This window comes from Felis catus, chromosome C2 (genome assembly GCF_018350175.1).
Source record: "Felis catus isolate Fca126 chromosome C2, F.catus_Fca126_mat1.0, whole genome shotgun sequence".
Lineage (NCBI taxonomy): Eukaryota > Metazoa > Chordata > Mammalia > Carnivora > Felidae > Felis > Felis catus.
Genome location: NC_058376.1, coordinates 5,162,286 through 5,185,405, shown reverse-complemented (window position 1 = coordinate 5,185,405; position 23,120 = coordinate 5,162,286). Strand labels below are relative to the sequence as shown.

At 43.7% G+C, this 23,120-nt stretch overlaps 1 protein-coding gene across 2 annotated transcripts in view; it reads right to left on the bottom strand.

The window, feature by feature from the left end:
• DSCAM (DS cell adhesion molecule) overlaps positions 1-23,120 on the bottom strand; it is a 706,002-nt gene that overhangs the window by 558,210 nt on the left and 124,672 nt on the right. For both annotated transcript variants that reach the window (XM_045036594.1, XM_045036595.1), the window contains exon 2: positions 14,366-14,683. In XM_045036594.1, coding sequence (XP_044892529.1) covers positions 14,366-14,683 — 318 coding nt within the window. The remainder of the gene's footprint in view (positions 1-14,365; positions 14,684-23,120) is intronic.

The window sequence follows — 23,120 nt, the reverse complement described above, 5'->3', positions numbered from 1 at the left end:
AGACGTCAAAGGAAACGCTCCATTTCCTCACTAGATTCTTCCTTCTGCAAAGACAGACCACGCACGGGGCCTTTCAAAAAATTACTGTAGAACTTTTAACAATGTTTGGCCTACAGTCGGTACTCAATAAATGCTTGGAGAATGAATACATAGACGTAACAGGGCTTCCCTTTTACATGTACTTCTTTTTTTAATGATGTAATTTCTTTCTTTTTTAATATAAATTATGGTCCAATTGGCTAACATATAGTGTGCACAGTGCACTCTTGGTTTTGGGGGGTAGATTCTCGTGGTTCATCGCTTCCATACAACACCCAGTGCTCATCCCAACAAGTGCCCTCCTCAATGCCCACCACCCACACTTCTAACCCTATTGTAGAATATACACATATTCTACATTTGATTCTGTAGTCATTACCTATTATTTTTAAAAAGCGACCCGGGTTTTCACGATAGATCTCCCCCTTGTGAGTAAAAATGTTTACTCCTGAGGCCCCCCACAGCTTAAGAGGCCAACACTACTATCGATCAGGATATACGTCTCATATTACAATACAAGCCTCCCAAGGTCACAGCGAGCCTCCCAGGATACTTGGGTAAATCTAGGCGTCACTACAACTAATTATGGGAACAGAGACCAGGCTGCAAGAGTATGATCCAGGCAAACACTAAGTGTTATTTGAAACACGACTGACATTTGCATCACAAAATAGTGTGACCTAGGTCTCGCCCCCTGGGTCCTAAGCTGGGCTCTCCCCAGAGCAGACAGGAGCTGGGTGAAAGCGACTGATTGTAGACAGGATCCCCGGAGAACCAGGGAGAGGTTGGGGAAGGAGTGCAGGGCAGGGCGGGCAGCTAAGCCAGAGTGTGACTTCAGGGCAGTCCCAGCCTCCACCTGATCCGAGAGGAGCTGTGAACGTGAGTCCCGCCTCAGAGCTCCATCATCCCGTGCCAGGAGCTGGGACTTTATCCTTAGAGCAGTCTGTCCCTGGCTGGGGACTGGTCCCAGGGCAAGGCCTTCCCAGGCACTTCCCACTCTGTTTGTGTGTGAAGCGGGTCCGGGGCACGAACAGTCTTCTGAAGCCTGTCTGTGTGGGTTCTCAGCAACCAGCACGCACAGCCAGGGGATCTGACTCCAGGGCTACCGACGGGAGTCCGCCTTAGGCAAACTTAGCAGCTCTGAAATCTTGCCATTGAGATCTAACGCGGGAAAAGGGGTCAGAAGAGACAATCTGCAGTGACGTGGCTTGGGGGGGAAATCAGGCGCACACAGTGAGCAGAGATCACACAGCTGGTGTGCCTTCGTAGGACCCGCCCCTCCCTGTTAGACGTCATCCTTCCAAATGGAAAGACCCTTTCAAACCTAAGTGTTAGTAAACAAGGACCAGTCTCTTTTCACAGTCTACCATGAAACGAAATTTAAGCAAGTCAGGCCAAGCACCTAATTTGTGGGGCCCAGGGCAAATTGAAAATCCAGGACCTCTTATTTACCAAGGAGGGGAAAAGTGCCATAAGGATCCTAAAACTAGAAAACTCGCTCTTTTTTCCTGTGGTCTTTCTCTCACCCTGCCACGGTGTTTTTCATTCGCTGCTCGATGACGCACTGCCTGGGGCACAGAACAACCACTGAGGCACTAAGCAGGTGCAGGCCTCCACGGGTGATCTGGGCCACACTTCACCGGGCACACACAGCCCACCAGCTGCAGGACTCCCTTCTGCCAGCGTCTGGGCAGAAGTGCGAAGCCCCAGCCGGGGACGGGAAAGACAATCTCCTGTCTCCATTGCCTCAACCCGCAGCGATCAGGCGACCTCTAAGAGATTGCAGCCTCCATGCTGGCTGGGGGAAGGGTGGCTTCTGCCATACCCCACTTGGGAGTGTCTGCACCCACTCCTACCCACACCCCACCCGGGCCCTGGCCAGGGGGGAAGGGGGCAGTGGCTGCTGGACAGGGACAGGGACAGGGAGCAGAGGCCAGACAGGGCCAGGGCATCAGAGATCAGAGGGGCAGCAGTGGACATAGTGGGGTTAGGGAGATGGAGGCTAAGTGGGGGGGTCTGGGCACCGAGAAACTGGTGAGTGGACTGTTGAGATCCCTTCTGGGGGAGGCGACATGAGGCAGGACCGTGTAAGAGCCGAGGCCCCAAGCTCCCAGAGCACAGTCCAGTGCCCTATCACACTTCACTTACTAAACACAGAAAGATAAAAGCATTAAATGTTTCAAGATGGCAATGGGAGAAGTTTAACCCTAAGCTCCGGGACCTTCTCAGCACTGGGCCCTATGTGACTGAACTGCTCCCATCCCATGAGGTTGGTCCTGATCCAGACTCCATCCATGGAGCCATGGGACAATGGCGTGCATTTGTAGGACCCACCTACAATGGGGGACGATGGGGTGGAGGTGAGTGAGGGGCAAGTGAAGAAGTGGGCACTGCGGGGGGGAAGGTAGGTCTGGGTGGCCTTCCTCCCCGGATGGGTTGGATTCAGACTGTTTCTACCCCTTTGATTTCTCCGTCCAAAGTGATAAACCACTAACAAATGCCCATGTGGGTTTCTCGGGAACACCAGAAGACTTAGGGCCAGGAGGAGGGTTAATGTCCATCTTTCCTGTTTGGGAAATGGGAATCTGAGGCACAACATGACCTCAAGCCACACTAGTTTTACAGAAATTGGTTTTTGTTCTATTGTATTTTGTAGCTGGTTACTTAATAAATTATCTGCCTCAAACAATTACATCTTGAACACACCCTCATGTCAATCACGGTCTCAGGGACTACGGAGATCCTAACATCTATGGAACAATTAGCTGAAGAAGGCAAGTTCAGGCAGCAGAACTAGAAGAAAACAGAGACAAGGGCACAGGTGAGAGTCACAACAGGGAATAACAATCTAGGGAAGGACGGAACCATGGAGCCTGTGAGTAGCTGGTGGGGAAGGAGGCACTTGAGCTGGCCCCGAAGGACAGGAAGATGCAGAGGTGGAGAGGAAAGAGAGAGGACTGAAGGTGATATGAGCAGGGAACATTCCAGAAACTGTGAGGACTGGCCCCATACCTCTTAGCTAAACTGACTTCCCAACCGCAATCCCTATGAACAACCAACGACAAGCCCACAGAGACCTCCTTCCCTTCACCTGAAAATGGAAATACTATCTTCCTTGCCTGGTCGTGCAGATTAAAATAGAGAATGGCCGGGCACATGGGGGGCTCAGTCGGTGAAGCGTCCAGCATCGGCTCAGGTCATGATCTCACAGTTTGTGAGTTTGAGCTCCTCCCTGGGCTCGCTGCTGTCAGTGCAGAGCCTGCTTTCGATCTTCTGTCCCCCCTCCTCTCTGTCCCTCCCCTGCTCCTGCTCGTGCTCTCTCTCTCAAAAATAAATAAAACATTTTTTAAAAATTTAAAAACAAAATGAAAGAATGTCTTCAAGCGCTTGGCACAATGTCTAGCACACAACCGTTTTATTCACTGATCTCTCTGATTGCTGGCAAGGGGAGCGGATCTGAACTACCTTAGGCTCAAAGAGAAGACACCTTTGAAGACATGACTGCTTTGGAACCTGCAAGTGGGCTCTGGGAGGGGCACCTCAACCTCTTCCTCTTTGATTCTGGCTTCACCCTTCTCCTCTTCCACAGACACGCTTCCTCTGGCTTTCTGGTTCCCATGGAGGATGGAAGGTGCCCCACCCACCTGAAGGTCCCCAAGCATCCTGAGGATAGATGGACACTCTCTCAGGACTTCAATTTCAAAATCAGAAAGCAGGGAAACCAATGAACCAGACTGGTTGGCCGCTCTCCCTCAGGACAATCACCTGTCACCAGAGGCTCAAGACTTTTTCGAGTGACGTGGATGCCAAGAGATACTTAAGAGGCTTCCTGTGGGCTGGGCAGAGAAGCACGGAGGTGCCCACCGAACGTGCAGTCCCTATCAGCTACTGTTTTTCTATTAACATCAAGGCAACTCTCTCAGGTGAATAGGTCAGCCAGATATTAGTACTTGCTTTGTCTTAAAACAACCTGATCAACATAAAATTGGGACACGGTAAAACAGCATGTTTACTGACAAGTTTTGATGTATGTGTATACACCTATGAGGTCACAACCAAGATAAGGAACAGACCCATCACCCGAAAAGTTCGCTTGTTCTCTTTTGCAAACCCTCCCTCCCCAACCCCACCCCCTTTCACAGGCTACCACTGGTGTGCTTTCCATAATTACAGACTAGGTGACACATTTTAGAGTTTTATATAAATGGAGTCATACAGTGCATACATTTTTATCTGGCTTCTTTCACTCAGTATAGATATTTTGAGATTCCTCCCCTGTTGCTGTGTTTACCAACACAGCACTCCGCCCCTCATCGGTGGTTTTCCTTTTCTTCACGGCTTCCGTTACCTTCGGTCAACAGAGGTCTGGAAGCACATGATCCCCCTTCTGACGTATCATCAGAAGGTCAACGGTAAGCCGAAGGCTACATCACGATGCGTACTTCACTCACCCCATTTCGTGTCACCTCCGAGGCACTTTATCATCTCATGTCACAGGAAGGGGGAAGACACTATAATAAGACATTTTGAGGGAGAGACCATATTCACATAGCTTTTATCACAGCACATTGTTTTAATCACTCCGTTTCATCACTTTTGTTGTTCATCTCGGACTGGGCATCATTTATAAATGAAACTTTATCACAGAAATGTACGTATAGGAAAACACACAGTATACGTAGACTTTGTTACTATCCGTGGTTTCAGGCATCCACTGGGCATCTTGGAACACATCCCCCGTAGATAAGGTGGGGGGAGCTCTGTAATACATTCCTTTTCACCCCATTTTATGGTTGAACCACAATTTGTTTACTCAGTCATCTGTTGATGGGCTTTGACCCATTTGGGGCTATTACAAATAAAGCTGCTATGAATATCCGTGTAAAAGTTTTGGCTTCCTGGATTTGCTATGTTTTATAATTTATTGATTTTGACTCTGACTTATATTATTTCCTTTCTGCTTATATTAGTTTTAATTTGCTCTTCTTTTCTTGTTTTAGGATAGAAGCCAAGATCAGTATTTGAGACAATCTTTAATTTCTAATTGGGGTTTTTTAAACAAATGCCCCCCCAGGCACTGTTTTAGTGGTATCCCCAAAATTCTTTCTTAGATACTGTGCTTCCATTTTCACTCCATTCAAAATACCTTCTGGGGCACCTGGGTGGCTCAGTCCGTTAGGTATTCTTGGTTTCAGCTCAGGTCATGATCTCATTGTTTCGTGAGTTCGAGCCCCTCATCAGGCTCTGTGGCACAGAGCTTGCTTGGGATTCTCTCTCAAGAATCTAGGGAAGAATCTAGGGATTCTCTCTCAAGAGTCTGCCGCTCCCCCACTCATGCTGTCTCTGTCTCTCTCAAAAATAAACTTAAATAAAAATACCTCCTAGTTTTCCTTCTGCTTTTTCTTTTACACCAACTATTTAGAAGTGTGTTATTTAGTATCCCAGTATTTGGGGATTTCCTGGAGTTAGTGACTGCTAACTTAATTCCACTGCAGTCAAAGAACATATTTTATATAATTTTACTTTTTAAAAAATTCATCTGAGGGGGGCCTGGGTGGCTCAGTTGGTCAAGCGTCCGACTTCAGCTCCGGTTGTGATCCTGTGGTTCACGGGTTCATGGGTTCCACAGTAAGCCGTCTGCTGTAAAAGCTTGCTTTGGATCCTCTGTCCCCCTCGTTCTCTGCCCCTCCCCCACTCGTGCACGTGCTGTATGTCTCTCAAAAATAAATAAACATTAAAAAAAATAAAAAATCCACCTCGGACTTGCTTCATTTCCCATAATATGGTTTGGTAAATTTCCGTGTGACCTTAAAAAGTGTATGTACTGTGCCACTCTTGGATTCAATGTTCTCTATTTAAACGTCAATGTGGTCGAATATCTAACACTGCCCTTCAAGTATTCTCTATTCTTGCTGATTCTGTCTACTGCTCCTTAATAAAAAAGGGATATTGAAATCTCCAATGATAAAGTTTGACTTGTCTGTTTCTCCTAGAAATTTTACTCTTGTTTTTTTGTTATTTAAATTCAAATTAGTTAACATACGACGTAGTCTTGGCTTCAGGGGGAGAACCCAGTGATTCATCTCTTACATAGGACATCCAGTGTTCATCTCAACAAGTGCCCTCCTCAATACCCATCAGCCATTTAGCCCATCCCCTCACCCACCTCCCCTCCGGCAATCCTGTTTGTGCTCTGTATTTAAGAGTTTCTTATGATTTGCCTTCCTCTCTGTTTTTACCTTAGTTTTCCTTCCCTTCCCCAATGTTATCTGTTGTGTTTCTCAAATTCCACATGAATGCAATTATATGGTATCTTTCTTTCTCTGACTTACTTCGCTTAGCATACTACCCTCTAGTTCCATCCACATTGTTTCAAATGGCAAGATTTCATTCTTTTTCATTGTTGATTAGTTTTCCATTGCATGTGTGTGTGTGTGTGTGTGTGTGTATGTGTGTGTATGTGTGTATGTATATATATATATACACACACACCACCACATCTCCTTTATGCATTCATCAGTTGATGGACATTTGGGCTCTTTCCATAATTTGGCCATGACCGGTTTTTACTTCATGTATTTTGAAGTGCTGACATAAGGGGCATAAACATTTAGAATGGTCATATCTTCTGAATTAAATGACTCTTTTATATTATGAAATGACCTTTAGCCCTGGTAATATTCTTTGCTATGAAATACACTTTGATATTAATGTACTTAATCTAGATTTCTTCTGATATTTTTGATTAAACGTATTTGACTTGATGAGCATAATACCTATTTTCCCATCCTATTACCTTTAACATATCTGCATCTTTATATTTAAAGTACATTTCAGGGTGTCTGGGTGTCTCATTCAGTTAAGCATCTGACTGTTGATTTCAGCGCAGGTCATAATCTCACAGTTCATGGGATTGAATCCCATGCTAACAGCGCACAGTCTGCTTGGGATTCTCTCTTTCCCTCGCTCTCTGCCCCTCCCCACTCATATGCACTCTCCCTTTCACTTTCTCTCTACCAAAGTAAATAAATATTTTAAACATTTTTTTAAAAATAAAGGACACTTCTTTTAAACAGTACTTGAATCTAATCTAGCAATTGCTGCCTTTTAATTCGGATAATTACAACATTTATATTTAATGTGAATATTGGTATGGTTAGGTTTAAATTCATCATCTTGTTATTTTATTTCTATTTTCACCATCTATTGTTTCCTTTTTCCTATTTTTTAATTATATGTTTAGCACTGAAATTTTTTTGAATCATTCCATTTTTTTCCTCCTTGATTAGCTTATTAGTCATAATTCTCTGTTTTGCTATTTTAGCGGTTGCTGTACATCTTAGACTATACATTTGTAACTTATCACAATCTATAGTCAGGTGATATTATACAACTTCACATACAAAAAAATAACCTTACAATATTATACTGCCACATTTCTACGCCAGGCCTTAATGCTATTAATTATCATCCATTTTATTTAGACATATGTTACAAACTCCACAAGTCATTATTATTATTTTTGTTTAAATAGTCAGATGGTCTTTTAAAAGATTATAAATCTTTTATAATCTATTATAAATACCAAAAAATTATGATTTAAAGCCATCTACAGATTTCCAATGGCATTTTTCACAGAATCCTAAAATTTTTATGAACCATAAGAGCCCATGAATGTCCAAAACAATCTTGAGAAAGAACAAAGCCAGAGGTATCATGCTCCCTGATTTCAAACTATACTACAATGCTATAGTAATCCAGAAAGTATAGTACTCACACAAAAACAGACACATAGATCAATGGAATAGGACAGAGAGCCCAGAAATAAACGCATGCATTTGTGGTCAATTAATCTATGACAAAGGAGGCAAGAATATACAAGGAGGGAAAGACAATCTCTTTAATAAATGGTGCTGGAAAAACTGGACAGCCACATGCAAAAGAATTAAACTGGACCACTTTCTTGCACCATATCAACACACTAAAATCAACTCAAAATGGATTAAAAACTTGAATGTAAGACCTAGAAACTCCTAGGAGAAACTCCTAGGAGAAACTCCTAGAAGAAAACATAGACAACACTCCTAGAAAAGGGAAAAAAAACACAGGCAGTAAGCTCTTTGACATTTGTCTTAGCAATATTTTTTTGGACCGGTCTCTTCATACAAGGATAAGTAAAGCTAAAATAAACAAGTGGGACCACATTGAACTAAAAAGCTTCTGCAAAGTGAAAGAAACCATATCGAAAATGAAAAGGCAACCCACATAATGGGAAAAGATATTTGCAAATCGAACATCTGACAAGGGTTAATACCCAAAATATATAAAGAACTCATAGCACTTAATATCAAACAACAACAAACACAAAAAAACAATCTGATTAAAGATTGGGAAGGCATTTCAAAGACATGGAGATGACCAACAGGCATACGAAAAGATCCTCAATATCATTAATCATCAAGGAAACGAGGTATCACCTCACACTGGTCAGATTTTCTATTATCAAAAAGACAAGAAATAGTAAGTGTTGGCGAGGACATAGAGAAAAGGGGGCCCTCATGTACTGTTGGTGGGGATGTACAATGGCACAGCCACCAGGGAAAACCGTACGAAGGTTCCTCAAAGAGTTTAAAGCAGAAACACCATACAGTCCCACACTTCTACTTCTGGATGTTTCTCCGAAACAAAAACAAAACACCAGTTCAAAGAGATATATGCACCCCTATGTTCCCTGCAGTGCTATTTACAATAGCCAAGATATGAAAGCAACCTAAGTGTCCACAGATAGGAAGATAAGGAATATAGGGGGAGGGGGGTGAGTGTGTGTGTATGAAACAGAATATTACTCAGACATAAGAAAAATGAAATCGTGCCATTTGCGACAACGTGGACAGATCTAGAGGGTATCGTGCTAAATGAAATAAGTCAGAGAGAGACAGATAGCACATCAGTTTACTTATATGTGGAATCTAAAAAAAAAAACAAAACAAAACAAAAACAAAAAAAATAGAACAAATGAACAAACAAACAAAACAGAAATAGACTTATGGACACAGAAAACAAACTGCTGGTTACCAGAGCAGGGAGGTGAACTAGGTAAAGGGGATTAGGAGGTACAAACCTCCGGTTATAAAATACATAAGTCATGGGAATATAATGTAGAGCACAGGGAACAGACTCAATAATATTGTAATAACGTTTTGTGGTGATGGGTGGTAACTAGACTTACCAGGAAGATCATCTTTTAACGTGTAAAAATATCAAATCACTATGATGTACATCTGAAACTAATAGGATATTGTATGTCGGTTATACTTTAATTCTAGAAAAACGTAATTTCTTTACCCATATAGCTACCATTGTCATTCTTCTTCCCTTCCAGTAGATCCAAGAACCCATCAGGAGCCATTTATCTTATGATTGTAGAACTTCCTTTAAGATTTCTACAAGCGCAGGTCAGCTGCTGATAAATTCTTTCAGCTTCCGTGTGTCCAAAAAAAAAGCCTTTATTTCACCTTTATTTTTGAAAACTACTTCTACTGGGCATAGATTTCTAGATTGACAAATTACACCTCCTTTCAGTACTTTAAAGGTGTTGCTTCTCTGTCTTCTCACATTGATTCTGAAGGGAAATCTACCGCCGTTCTCATTTTTATTCTTCCCTGTGTAACGTGTCTTTTTCCCGTGGCCGTTTCTAACATTTTGTCTTTAGACTGGTCCTGAGAAATTGGATTCTGATGGGCCTCGGTGGAATTTTCTTCGTGTACCTTGTGCTTGGGGTTTGTTGAGCTCCTTGGATCTTCAAGTTTATGGTTTTTATCAAATTTGAAAAATTTTAGCCAGTATTTCCACTCTTCATTTATTTTGTCTGTTTGTTTTCCCATCGATTCCTTTGGGGACTCTATTTGTATACCAAGCTACCCGAAACATGTTTTCATTTCTTTTGGAATAGATTTTATTTTTTAGAGCCATTTGTAGGTTTACAGAAAACTTTCACAGAAAGTACAGAGTGTTCCCATACACTGTCTTCACCCCACCCCTGCAGTCTCTCTCTCATGGTTAGCAAGTTGCATTAGTGCATCAGTGTTATACGTTTGTTACAATTCATGAGTAGTATTTATACATTGTTATTAACTAAAGCTCATAGTTTACATGAAGGTTCTTTCTATGCTGTGCAGTTCCACGAAGAATATCATGTAGGGGCGCTTAGGTAGCTCAGTCGGTTAAATGTCTGACTCTTGATTTTGGTTCAGGTCATGATCTCACGGCTCTCGTGAGTTCGAGCCCCACACTGGGCTCTGTGCTGACAGTAGGGAGCCTGCCTGGGGTGTTCTCTCCCTTTCCCTCTCTGCCCCTCCCCCACTCACACTTGCACACTCTCTCTTCTCTCTCTCAAAATAAATAAATACTTAAAAAAAAAAAAGAATGCCATGTATCCACCATTAAGGTATCATCCAGAATGGAGGCATCACTGCCTTAAAAATGTCCTGTTATCCACTTATCCATCCCTCCTTTCCTCCCCTGGAGCCCCTGGAAGCCACTGATCTTTTTATCGTCTCTACAGTTTCACCCTTTCCAGAATGTGTATGAGTGGGAATCACACAGTTTATAACCTTTTCAGATTGGCTTCTTTCACTTAGTGAGACGCATTTAAGGTTCTTCCCTGTCTTTTCAAAACTTGGTAGCTTGTTTCTTTACATTGCTTAATAGTATTCCATAGTATAGATTCACCATAGTTTGTTTATTGTTAAAGAAAAAAATTGTAATTATTCTGATGCTTGTTAAAATCTAAAGGAAGACTTTATTCAAGACTGTTGTAATAGGACTCATGACTATTCCAGCAGGCTCGGAGAGAGATTTTTCTCAACTCCAAATAGAGCGAGGAGAAGTGGGGTTTTCTAGCCAAAGGGCAGAGTGCGGGTCTCAGTAGGAGGAAGATTTACCAAGAGGATACATCAAGGCCAAAGGTAGGACAGACTCACACATCAAAGTAAGAATGAGGAACTTGATCAGAACTACGAGTGGCCAGATGTCAAAGGGAAGGGAGGACTGAGTAGGAGTTTTACTAAAACTGGGCTGGGGGAGGGGCGCCTGGGTGGCTCAGTGGGTTGGGCTTCCGACTTCCGCTCAGGTCATGATCTCACAGTTTTGGGTTCGAGCCCCAGCCACAGTCAATGAAGGAGGAAACAACCACTAGAATTTCTTTGTACTTGCCCAAGGTCATACTGCTAGGGGCAGTATGGGCCCCTATTTGCTAGGGGCCAGGGGCAGGCCAGGGGAAGTACTGCTGCATTCTGCATCCTGTCCTTGGAACAGAAAGGGGGAGAAGGTCTTTGATGTGCAAGGTGACCAGCCTCGCAGATTCATGTGACATTATGATAGGAAAAGGTAGGATAAAACAGGCCCAGAGGGGAGGATTAGGACCTGAGGTGGGGTGGGGGGGGGGGGTCCTATTTTGGAACAATGCTGGGAGTATCTGACCACAGAAACCCCCTCCCTGACCCAGGCGTAAGGTTCCTCTTAAGAATGTAACAGACCCACCTACTCCCCCTCAGGTTTCCCTCAGGAATGTGACAAGAGACCTAACTATGGTTACAAGCCACCCCTCATACAATGGAAATGAGCCAATCAGGAATGGACCACCCAGCACCTAGAGCCATGAGGCCCATAAGGGTGGGATCTGAGAGGGAATGAGGGGAAAGGGAGGGGGGAGGGCTGACCGGAACCTTCTACGACAAGGATCCTTGCCTGTGGTCCTGGGCCATTCACTTTCAAAGGGCCCCTCTCTGTAAAGAGAGCCTCCCTATTATCCTTACTTTTTAATCTTACAGTCTAATAAACTTCTGCCTGGAGCTCATTTTGAAGTCCACTTCATTCTTCTAAGCAGCGAGACTGTGAATCCTGGGTACTGACGTAAAAGCTCCTGCAACATGGCAGAGGAACCATCCCGCTTTGGTGACACCAACACCTAAGTCAAAGTCACTGAAAAATGTGAAGAATGAGAATTCCCTGAACCACCAAAGGAGGGATTATGAGGCCATTTTACCTAAAGGATTACTCCACGAAAATCCCAGCCCCAATCCAGAGGGACACTGAGGCACGCAGACCTGAGATGAGGCACCACCCGGGGGGCCAGCCCCCATTTTGCTCAACTCTGCCCTACACCTGTCACTGGGTAGTGTCACCGGTCACCCACCACCTGCTCTTGCAAACGGCCATCCGGTTCTACACGAGCATCTACATAAAAATGGGGAAACCAGATCTTCAAGCATCCAATAAAAAAAGCTGAAAGACCATTACAGTCATAACGTCTTCACAACAAGAAGGAAAGTCAAATGGGAAAATAAATCGCATTTGGGCAGCGTGCCTGTCCATCTCGTGAGTCCACACTGAGGCAGCAAACACACGTCTGTCTGCTGCACGTGTACTCAGTACGATTCGATGTCGGGAATACGCACACGTGAACAGCAAGAACGCACTTCTGCAGAAGTGGAAGGAACAGCCACCAGACAAGGCGATGCGATTTCCACCCCCGACACATTCAGTGGCACGCAAAAGCAATCGATTCCATGACGAATTTCAAAAATGGCAGTTATACAGGAGTAAGCGCTTAATTCCTTATCTGACGAGAAACCCAAGGCAGAAACAGCGGATTAACACACACACACAAGCATAGCTGTTTGAAGTCCCAGGTTCTTGTGTAAGTGGCGCTTTGTAGGCTCTAAATATGTTTCTGTAACACATCATGAACATTGTCAGCCTGTCAAGTAAAAGGCACTCCCTATGTCCTCCTGACTGTCAGGTTTAGAGGTCTCCCTACAAATTGCATTTGCTTTATTTTAATTATTCGGGGTATCAGCTTTTCATATCTGCTGATTAAAGCCCATCTTTTTCTTCCTTTCTCGAGTACGTTCTTGCTCAGGTGCTGGGATTCGTGAGCGTGTCACAGAGATCAAAACAGAGTTGGGAAAATGAGTCACTAGCAGAATGAACTGTAGTCTAACGTTTGATTGCTTACATCAAAGAGATCATATGCAGGAATCCAGAAACATCTCATAATTTGCTCATGTTGCAAAGCCTTCAAGAAGCATCTCCTTACTTGCCACAGAAATTATAACCAGGCTCCCCCAGCTACCTGGGGGATAACAATCAGAGCCACCTTCTCTTTGCCCTGACACTGTATTGTGTCAGTCTCCTGTAGTATTTGTAGGGTGAAGCTTAAAAAAACCTAAAATGCTGTTTGCTAACTAGACTCTAGCTGTGAGTTAGTTTTTTGGGGCTTTGTTCAATCTGTAAAATGACACAATATGTCCTGTATGTGTAACTTTTTTACATCTGTGGATCTTAGACTGTATTCCTCGGCTGACTTATAGAAATGTAATTGGGCATCTGGGCGGCTCAGTGTTGGTTAAGCATCTGAGTTTGGCTCAGAGTGTGATCTCACGGCTCGTGAGTTCAAGCCCCACCTCGGGTTCTCTGCTGGAGACCACTTCGGATCCTCTGTCCCCTTCTCCCTCTCTCTGCCCCTCCCCTCCCTTGAAAATAAAATAACATTCATATGTGTGTGTGTGTATATATATATATATATATATATATATATATATATATGTATATGTGTGTGTGTGTATATGTATATATATATGTGTGTGTGTGTATATGTATGTATATATATATGGGTGTGTGTGTGTATGTGTGTGTGTGTGTGTGTGTGTATATATATATATATATATATATATATGGTATTAAAAAGAACACAACCAATTCAGGATTTATTCATTGACAATATTCCAGCAACCTGTGACACAGCGAAAAAAGTTTAAAATGCTCCTTTTTTAATTTCACGAATACAAGAATATTAGACCTACTGTGTGTTTCATTTCCCGTTACATCACACCTTGAGGCCAAAGTGCTGTTCCACTTCAGCTCTGTGTCCCTCCTCTCTCCCCTTTTCCTCCCCGCCCCCACACTGCCTGCCTCTAGGGGAGGAAAGAGCAGAGACAGGGCAGGAAGCAAACCCAGTGGATTGGAGACACTGAAAGTCCGAGTCAGAGTATCAATCGGTCAAAACACAATACGTCTGCAGCTTGAACTTCGCCCACTTGCTATCGCTAATTCCACGTCTTAGCTCCAGCGACTCAAGGCATTTTGAAAGCCCGTCAAGGGATGCTCTGACGTCTCAAAGAAGCTGTCAGGAGTGCCGGAATGATCCGACCACAGGGTTTTCATTGGTCCTCAGCTGATGATGGTTTCCTATTTGTCAACACCCACCTCCCCCAGCCCCCCCAAAGCAGGCACAGAAGGAACAAAGCAGAGGAAACATACTCACCAGCCTTGATGTGGACATCCTGACTTCTAATTTTCCCTGAAGGATTTTCAGCTGTGCAATAGTAAGTATTATCATGGATTAAGGTACTAAAGCTTGAAGGAGGGAAGGGGAAAATTTGGAGAGTGCCGTTGGGGTGGACGTGGCGGATCCCGGGGACATCGTAGATCTCCTCGCCCGTTGCTAGGTACCATCTGAGAGACACAGGAGGGATGCCTGCAGCGGGGCAGGGCACCAGGGTCCCCGTGGTGCTCGCAAACACTACCTCTTGCAGAGATGCATTGACAAAGTAGAGGCTGGAGTGAAGGTCCTCACTGAAAACTACAAGAAGACAACACAAGAATTGGTCAGGGAGGTGCACGCTCTGAACTGGGCCTTCAATCAGCCTGGCCTCAGAAGGTCGTTCTGATAAACAATCGCCAGGTTTGACTACAACGAAACCATTCAAAACTGCTCAACTATGGACACAGAGGCCGGTACGAACAAATAAGGCGTCAACGTCATTTCACACACTCTGTACACAAACTGCGAAGTTACCCTGGACCTTAACTTGTGACAGGTTACTTACCAGCCCGTTCCCCACACCCTGCTCTGTCTCCACAGGAGTGACCACTACTGGGAATCATGTTCTGTGTTTCGTATTCCTCTATTCTTTGTCTCCCCCTCTAGAACGTAAGACCCCTGAGGAAAGTGTCATGATTCGCTCACACTGTCACCTAGAGTGCAGAGCCTGGCAGCCAGCGGGCGCTCGATAAGCACAAGCTAAAAGGATGAAGGACTGGATCCAGCTGCTAGGACTAAATTGCTCTGGGTGGGAGGCACACGGAGACACATTCTCGAACGAAATTAGTCACAATTTTTACCAATGAAAATCTACGTTCGTATGTAAAACGTTTTTTGAAAAGCACAACTGATTTTCTACAAATAGCATCAAAGCAACGGTGCGTTTGTTTTTATTTTTTTAATGTTTATTTATTTTTGACAGGGAGAGAGTGACAGAGCATGAGCGGGGGAGGGGGAGAGAGAGACACACACAGGATCCGAAGGAGGCTCCAGGCTCTGAGCGGGCAGCACAGAGCCCGACGCGGGGCTCGAACTCACGAGCCGCGAGATCGTGACCTGAGCCGAAGTCGGACGTTTAACTGACTGAGCCACCCAGGCGCCCCTCGACAGGGCATTTTTTACTCAAAAATGGGCAGCGGTGATAATGAGAATTTTGAGAGATGTATCATTCAATCCCACCGGCCCGTGGCAGCTTCCTCTTCTGGTCCATCTGCCCACGTGCCATATGCACCTCTATGATAATTCTATGTAATAATGCGAATACATAAACCAGGCAATTGTTATAGGTTATGCTTCATTCTCTTAACACTGTTTCATATACAAGATTCCATATTTCTATTCAGACCTTCCAAGTAAATAGTGGATGCACATTTTATATAACATGATTCTCTGAACTGTTTTCCTGATCTTAGTTATTTAAACTGTTTTCATTGCTACGAGTAAGATATCTGCAAACCTCTTCACACATAGTTGGCTTTTTAATTCATTTACTGAGTGCCTGTGTTGCACTCGGTAACCAGTAGTCACAGAGTGTCACTTCCATGAACAAAGGGAACAACTTCTAGAATCCAAAAATTAACGAAAGGTTTTAAAACGCTGTGAAGACCTACCTCGCAGACATTTGTGCTTCTGTGTGACTTTCTTTTTTAAATTTATTTTATTTATTTATTTATTTATTTATTTATTTATTTATTTATTTATTTATTTTGGGGGGGGGGGACAGAGAGAGACAGAGCATGAACGGGGGAGGCGCAGAGAGAGAGGGAGACACAGAATAGGAAACAGGCTCCAGGCTCCGAGCCATCAGCCCAGAGCCTGACGCGGGGCTCGAACTCATGGACCACGAGATTGTGACCTGGCTAAAGTTGGACGCTTAACCGACTGCGCCACCCAGGCGCCCCCTGTGTGACTTTCTAAAAACAAACGCACTCTTCGTCACATATTCACGCGAGAAAAGACGCCCTCGACGCCTGGAATTAATCTCACTGGGCGGAGATGAGAGTATCATTTACTGAGCGCTACACCATCCCAGGCAATGCTGTGATCCTCAAGGTGTTCTTTTAGTCTTGTGAACAGGAGCTCTGCCAGGCGAGTACAGGCTCCACTTTATGGAAGAAGAGGTGGGGATTTTGTCACTTGACCGTGGATTCAGGGCTAGGAGCTCACAGAGGCCAGATTCGGTCTTTCTGATGAAGATTTACTTTCAGCATATGGCTGCCTTTCCTCTATAAAGCCAAATCCCAGAGAAGCTGTGTTTAGGACATTCAGCATCCCCCAGGTAGCTCATCTGAACATCCACCCGCTTCCTGCTGATCTGTCTCGGCGGAAGTGTCCACCAGCTTGCCCACGGGAGCCAGTGCTGACTACTTCTGAGCTGGGAAAAGAGGGGACACCATGGAGGAAACACCACCATGCCAGAAGACGGTGGAGAAAAAGCCACTTTGTAAAAGTGACAGACTCACTCAAAGAGAAGACAGGCAAGGGGGGAGGGGGTGTTCAAGTAGTAACTTTGATGGCTTCCTCTCCCAACCATAACTAAAATCTTTAGCAATGCTCCATAAATCAGAATATGAAAATTATTGCTAACTAAGAAATTGGCTCAGATCGGAAGCACAGTTAATAGTTAAACATTACAGCTTTCAACTCAAATAAAAATGCTGAGAGTAGCACGGTGATTTTACATTTGAGCTTTCTAGGAAACTGACATCACCCCAAACACGTTGTAGGAGGGAGGAAACTGTCACTCTCTGAGGCTAATTAATTCCACCAGATTCTTTTTTGTTCCCACCCCACATTACTCTTCTGTCAACTGGATTTAGGTAATTTGAACTAAATAAAATTTAGTCATATCTGAATTCGTTCTCTTGTCTCACGAAAGTTAGCCTTGTTAAGAATAGTCTTTGAACACATGAATGTATGTGAGAAATATTTCATATATAAATGTGAAATTATTCAAATGCCTGCAAGAAAAAATGCAAAATAAATGTTTAATCCTAGTATAGTTAAGGAGATAAGTGACCCACGGGGGATTACTGTCACTTCTCCTTACATTTTTAAGGTATTTCACTTTAGTCTTTGTATTTCACACCACTGGGTTTAATAACGTAACATAAACTCATTCTCTAAGATACACATCATATGGCCACAGGCAAAAGAAAACCCAAACTACATTCCAGCAGCTTCTGTTTCTTCCATCTAAGGGACCATCCATCTGCTTAAATAATAGTACTTCATTTTATAGCATGCTGCACGTACTTTAAATACAGCAACATTTGCTCCCTCCAGTAAGGGCACAGGCGATCTCGCTGTGAATTACGTGCGTGTGAAACTTCCCAGAAACCAACTGCAGTTTAATAACAGAAAGCTAAACAAAACATTTGGCATAATCTCGCTCCAACATTCAGCGTATAAAATCCCGGGGTACGGACACCAAGGATGCCGAAGGAAGGGGCTTTGGAGGATTGTTCTTTCATGTACAGATTTCTCCACGTTTTACCACGTTATAACAGATGGCATAAGCAGGGCTCCAGTGACAACAGAAAGAAGAATGTTACACTAAAAAGAAAAAAATAAGTCTACGTTGCTTTCTTGAAAATTCAGATCTGGCGGGGCTCCTGGGTGGCGCAGTCGGTTAAGTGTCCGACTTCAGCCAGGTCACGATCTCGCGGTCCGGGAGTTCGAGCCCCACGTCGGGCTCTGGGCTGATGATGGCTCAGAGCCTGGAGCCTGTTTCCAATTCTGTGTCTCCCTCTCTCTCTCTGCCCCTCCCCCGTTCATGCTCTGTCTCTCTCTGTCCCAAAAATAAATAAACGTTGAAAAAAAAAATTAAAAAAAAAAAAAAAAAAAGAAAATTCAGATCTGGCGAGGTGAAGAGACATGAAAGAAAACAATTGCTCATTCGTCCAGGGGGTACCATGGTCAGTAAAGAGACGGATGAAAATTCTTTGCTGAGCGCTGTGGCAGAACTACTCACTAAATGCTACGGATGCATCGATGAGAGAGACCACCCCGACCTGGGGAAGATGAGGCCAACTCTCAAGAAGAGAAGTGGAAGGGAGATTCTAGGCAGGGGGCATAAACAAGTTAGGACACGGAGTCAATCACAGGCAGGAGAGAAGCGAGAAGATCCCGGATAATCGGAACTTCAGGACAGAAATAAGAGTGATGCACAATGTGAGCGAGGGAACTTGAGAGTCTTCAGACTCACTCACTCTGAACACACTCACCCATCACCTCCTACTGGCCTAGCACTGTGCTAAGGCCCGGGGACACTGCAACCAAGGCTTGGAGGGTGATCTCAGGAAGCTTCCATTTCAGATACTTGTTATAAAGTCTAGATCCTAAGTGATATCAGATCTCATGCTAAAAAGCATATGCTTCATTCTGCAGGCCACAGGAAGTCCCATCCATAGGTATATACCCAAGAGAAATGGATACACGTGTCCCTGCAAAAACTTGTGCACAGGTGTTTGGAGCAGCATTATTTACAATAGCCAGGTGTGGGAACAACCAGTGCGTCCATCAACCGAAGAACAGATAAGCATGATCTGGTACGTCCATTCAGTGGAAGTTTCTCCAGTAATGGCAAGAAATGAAATACTGACACCTGTTACAGACATGGATGAGCCTTGGCGACATTATGCTAAGTGAAAAAAGCCAATCACAAAGGGCCGCGTACTCTGTAATTACAGCACATGAATTCTCCGGAAGAGAGAACTCTACAAGGACAGAAAGAAGGGAGTGGTTTCCTTAGAGCTAGCGGTGAGGGTGTGGGGTAACAGGGTGGTAACCTCGGGATGCAGGGGCTCTTTGTGAGGTCATTCAAAAGGTTTAAACTCGACTTTGATGAAGGTTGTACATATCTGCAAACTGACTAAAAACCACTGAATTATACAAATGGGTAAATTTTATTGCATGTGAATTACATCTCAAGAAAGCGGTTTAAACAAAAATAGAGAAACAGTGAACGTTTTGATGCAGGGCAAGCCATTTTCCAAATTGTCGTCTTAGAAAGTTAACACCGGGCTTATGAGGAGCGGAGGCTGGAAGTCCAACTAGGCTGCTGCGGGGGTGGCCTAGACCTGCGTGGTCATGGGTGGGGTGAAGGGAGGAGAAAGCCTATATGAATGTGTCTTCGTGTGACCCCGCCAGAATTTGTGGGCAGCGCCATGAAAGGAATGCGAAAGAGGAAGAGGAAAAAGTCATTATGGTCAGAATTCAACAGCTCATGTGCCTGGTCGCGTGGTGCCCCATGAACAAAAACAGAGAACATACAAGGCAGAACGGAGGTGGGCAGAGAACACAACAATGTCAGTTTTACTAAGGTCAAGGGGGCACTGCCTTTGGGCCACTCAGTAGTGAGGTGGGAATAGGGCTCTAAGTCCCCGGCGAGAGATGCCATAGTGCAGGAAACTGAAGCTCACCACTGGCTGAGACATACCAAGGACAGTGGAATGAACAAGGAGATACAAAAACCAGAGATGGGGTGGTGCGGGGTGGGGGGCGGGGGTAAAATAGGCAAGTGGGACTAAAAAGTACACTTATCTTGATGAGCACTGAGTAATTCGTACAGGGAAGTGTCGAATCACTGTATTGTACACCTGAAACCGAGAGAACACCATACGTCAACTACACCGGAATGAAAATTTTCAAAATAAAATAAAATAAAAGTTAAAAGAAACCAACAAAGAGATGGGTCCTCAGGGACAGCTACTATACAAAAGGTGAGTTGCGCAAAAGATACCCGGCCAAAGACTGGTGTGCAAAATACATAACGAACTCCTACAAACCAGTAAGAAAAAGAGAATCCAATTACCAAGTAGAAGGCTTGGAGAGCCACTTCACAGAAGCCATTATATAAATAGCCGATATGCACATGAGAAAATGCGGAGTGTAACTAGTCAACAAACAAATGAAATTAAAAGCATAAGGAGTTAGCACTAAACAGCCTTCTGAATGATTAAAGTGGGAACGACAGACTATATATATTGAGGGGCTCAAGGACATACAGCAATAGGAACTTCTTAACGGTGCAGATGGGGGTGGAATCTGATAAAATCAGATTTCGTGGAAAACCGGTCACCGATATCTCCCGAAGCGGAACATATGCATATCCTATGACTCAACAATTCACCTGCGAGGTGTTTATCCAACAGAAATGTATGCATATCCTCACCAAAAGAGCACACCCTGGAATGTCCCTAGCGGCGCCATTTGTTAAGAGTCCCAAGCTGGAAACCACTCAAATATCCACCAACAGAAAAAACGGGCAAATAGAGTAGGATGTATTTGTACACTGAATCACCACATAACCGTGAGAATGAACAATCTATAGTTACAAAAGATATATAAATCTCACAACCATAATGCTGAAGCAAAGCAAATAGACACAATAAGAGTACACGCTGTATTATTCCATTTATATCAAGCATAAAAATAGGAAACACTAATCCAGAATGTTAAGAATCACAGGTCAGCTGGGGCTCCTGGGGGGCTCGGTCGGTTGAGCATCCGACTTCAGCTCAGATCATGATCTCGTGGTTCAGGAGTTCAAGCCCCATATCGGGCTCTGTGCTGCCAGCCCAGAGCCTGGAGCCTGCTTCAGAGTCTGTCTCCCTCTCTCTCTGCCTCTCTTTCTCTCTCTCTCAAAAATAAATAAACATTAAAAAATTAAAAAGAAAAAAAGAAATCACAGGTCAGGGTGGGTCTAGAGAATGAAAGGACAGGGTGGCATCCAGTGGCCAGCTGCATACATGTTCTTGATCTGGGTTCTGGGTACACTGATGTGCTAAGCTAATGAAAACTTCCCTGAGCTATACGCTGTGATAGGTACACTTGTATGTATATATTCCATACTTCATTAAGAAGTTAAACACTTTGGGGGCGCCTGGGCGGCTCAGTCAGTTAAGTGTCTGACTTCGGCTCAGGTCATGATCTTGCAGTTTGTGAGTTCGAGCTCCGCGTCGGGCTCTGTGCCGACAGCTCGGAGCCTGGCGCCTGCTTCGGGTTCTGTGTCTCCCTGTTCCTCCCGGCTCGCTCGCTCTCGCTCTCTCTCTCTCTCAAAAGTAAATAAAGATTAAAAAAATTTTTTTAATAAAAAAAAAAAGTTAAATGTTTTTAAAGTAATGAAAAAAGAAAAAGCCATCATGAAGATAAAGAGGAAATTATGAAATCAGGAGCCCAAATCAGAGAGAGAATGATGCCTTAGAAAGAAAAAGACAGTATTTTAGGAAGTCAACCAGTTGTTTTCAACAGTGGCAATTGCTACAGAGAGATCAGAAAACATGAGAACCAAAACAGACCATTAGATGTGCAAATTGGATATATTCATTTTGAATGGAAATGCCATTTCGGACTGAAATACGTTTACTGATTCTACAGGAATATGCCAATGAATGTGCTTATTAGTAAAATGAACTGCTTCCGTAAAGGTCTCCCAAAATGAAAAGGGATATAACTTAGCCTTAGGTAAATATTATCTAGAAAGCAGAACTCTTCACTGATTCAGAGACTACAAAATGTTTTCATGCTTGAATAAATGCTTTGAAATTTAGTGTCGTCTTTATCAGATGATCTGAAAGCAGATAAATGGATGGTCTCATAATGACTTGAAAAGCATTCCAAACTTCCATAAACTAATTCCAAGTCAGGCTCTAAAAATGTGCTCAGATGGTATATGCATTTAACGCTAATGTATTTCAATTATTCTATCTATTCCCCAGCATTGAAGCAATGGTGGAATTGTTCTCATGAATAAGAGTTGGATAAAACTTCACAGTGGCATAAAACTTTTAAATACAGAATTCTGTTTCTACCCATGATAAAACAAAACAAACGAACCAAAAGGCCAGGAACCAGATTTGCCCTCTCACAAGTAGACATTCAGGTGATACAGAACAGTAATGCACAAAAGAAGGGAATAAACAAACAAGGTGGGCCCCACGTGCCCAGCTTACTGCCTGGAGAGAGGTCCCAGATCCTCCCAAAAGGAGGAAGCCCAAGTAGAACTTGGTGGAACTTTGGAGCTGAGAAGCACAAATGTGAGGTGTGGGGAGGCCAAGGCTGCCAGACTTACAAAGCAGAGAGAAGGAAGTTGCACAGATGGGGAGATCAAGAGACCCAAAGAAGTTTTCCTTGGATGAGTCTTCACACACAGCCTGAGCTGTGTATGGACGTTTGCATGTATGTGAGGAAACGGCCAGTGCTGGATAAGAGACACCAGAGAGGAACAGGTGGAAAAGCTCTGAAATTCACATGGAGGAGGGACCAATTCATATTCTTGCCAGCCAGGGTGGAAAGAACTGACATATGGGATATCAGATATCAGATAAAGTACTTAGAAGTGTTATCAGCGTAACAGTGGGGGCCAAATTAATCATAACAGAGCCTAAAAGGGATCCCAGAATGGATCTCAGAAGGAATAAAATTGATTCCAAGGAGCTTAACTGCCCAAAAAACACATTTCAATACTAGTTAATGGAAAAGAACAAAATCTAATAATTGATAATGTAAGATTTTCAATGTCTGGTATTCAGTAAAAAATTGGCCACAAGCAGGAAAAGATGATCTATTTTCAGGAATAAATTGATTCAATAGAAATAGACACAGAAATGACAGATGACAGAATTAGCAGGCATAAACATTCAATAGCTATTATAAACAATCTCCCAACACTTTCAAGACAGCAGAGAAAAGC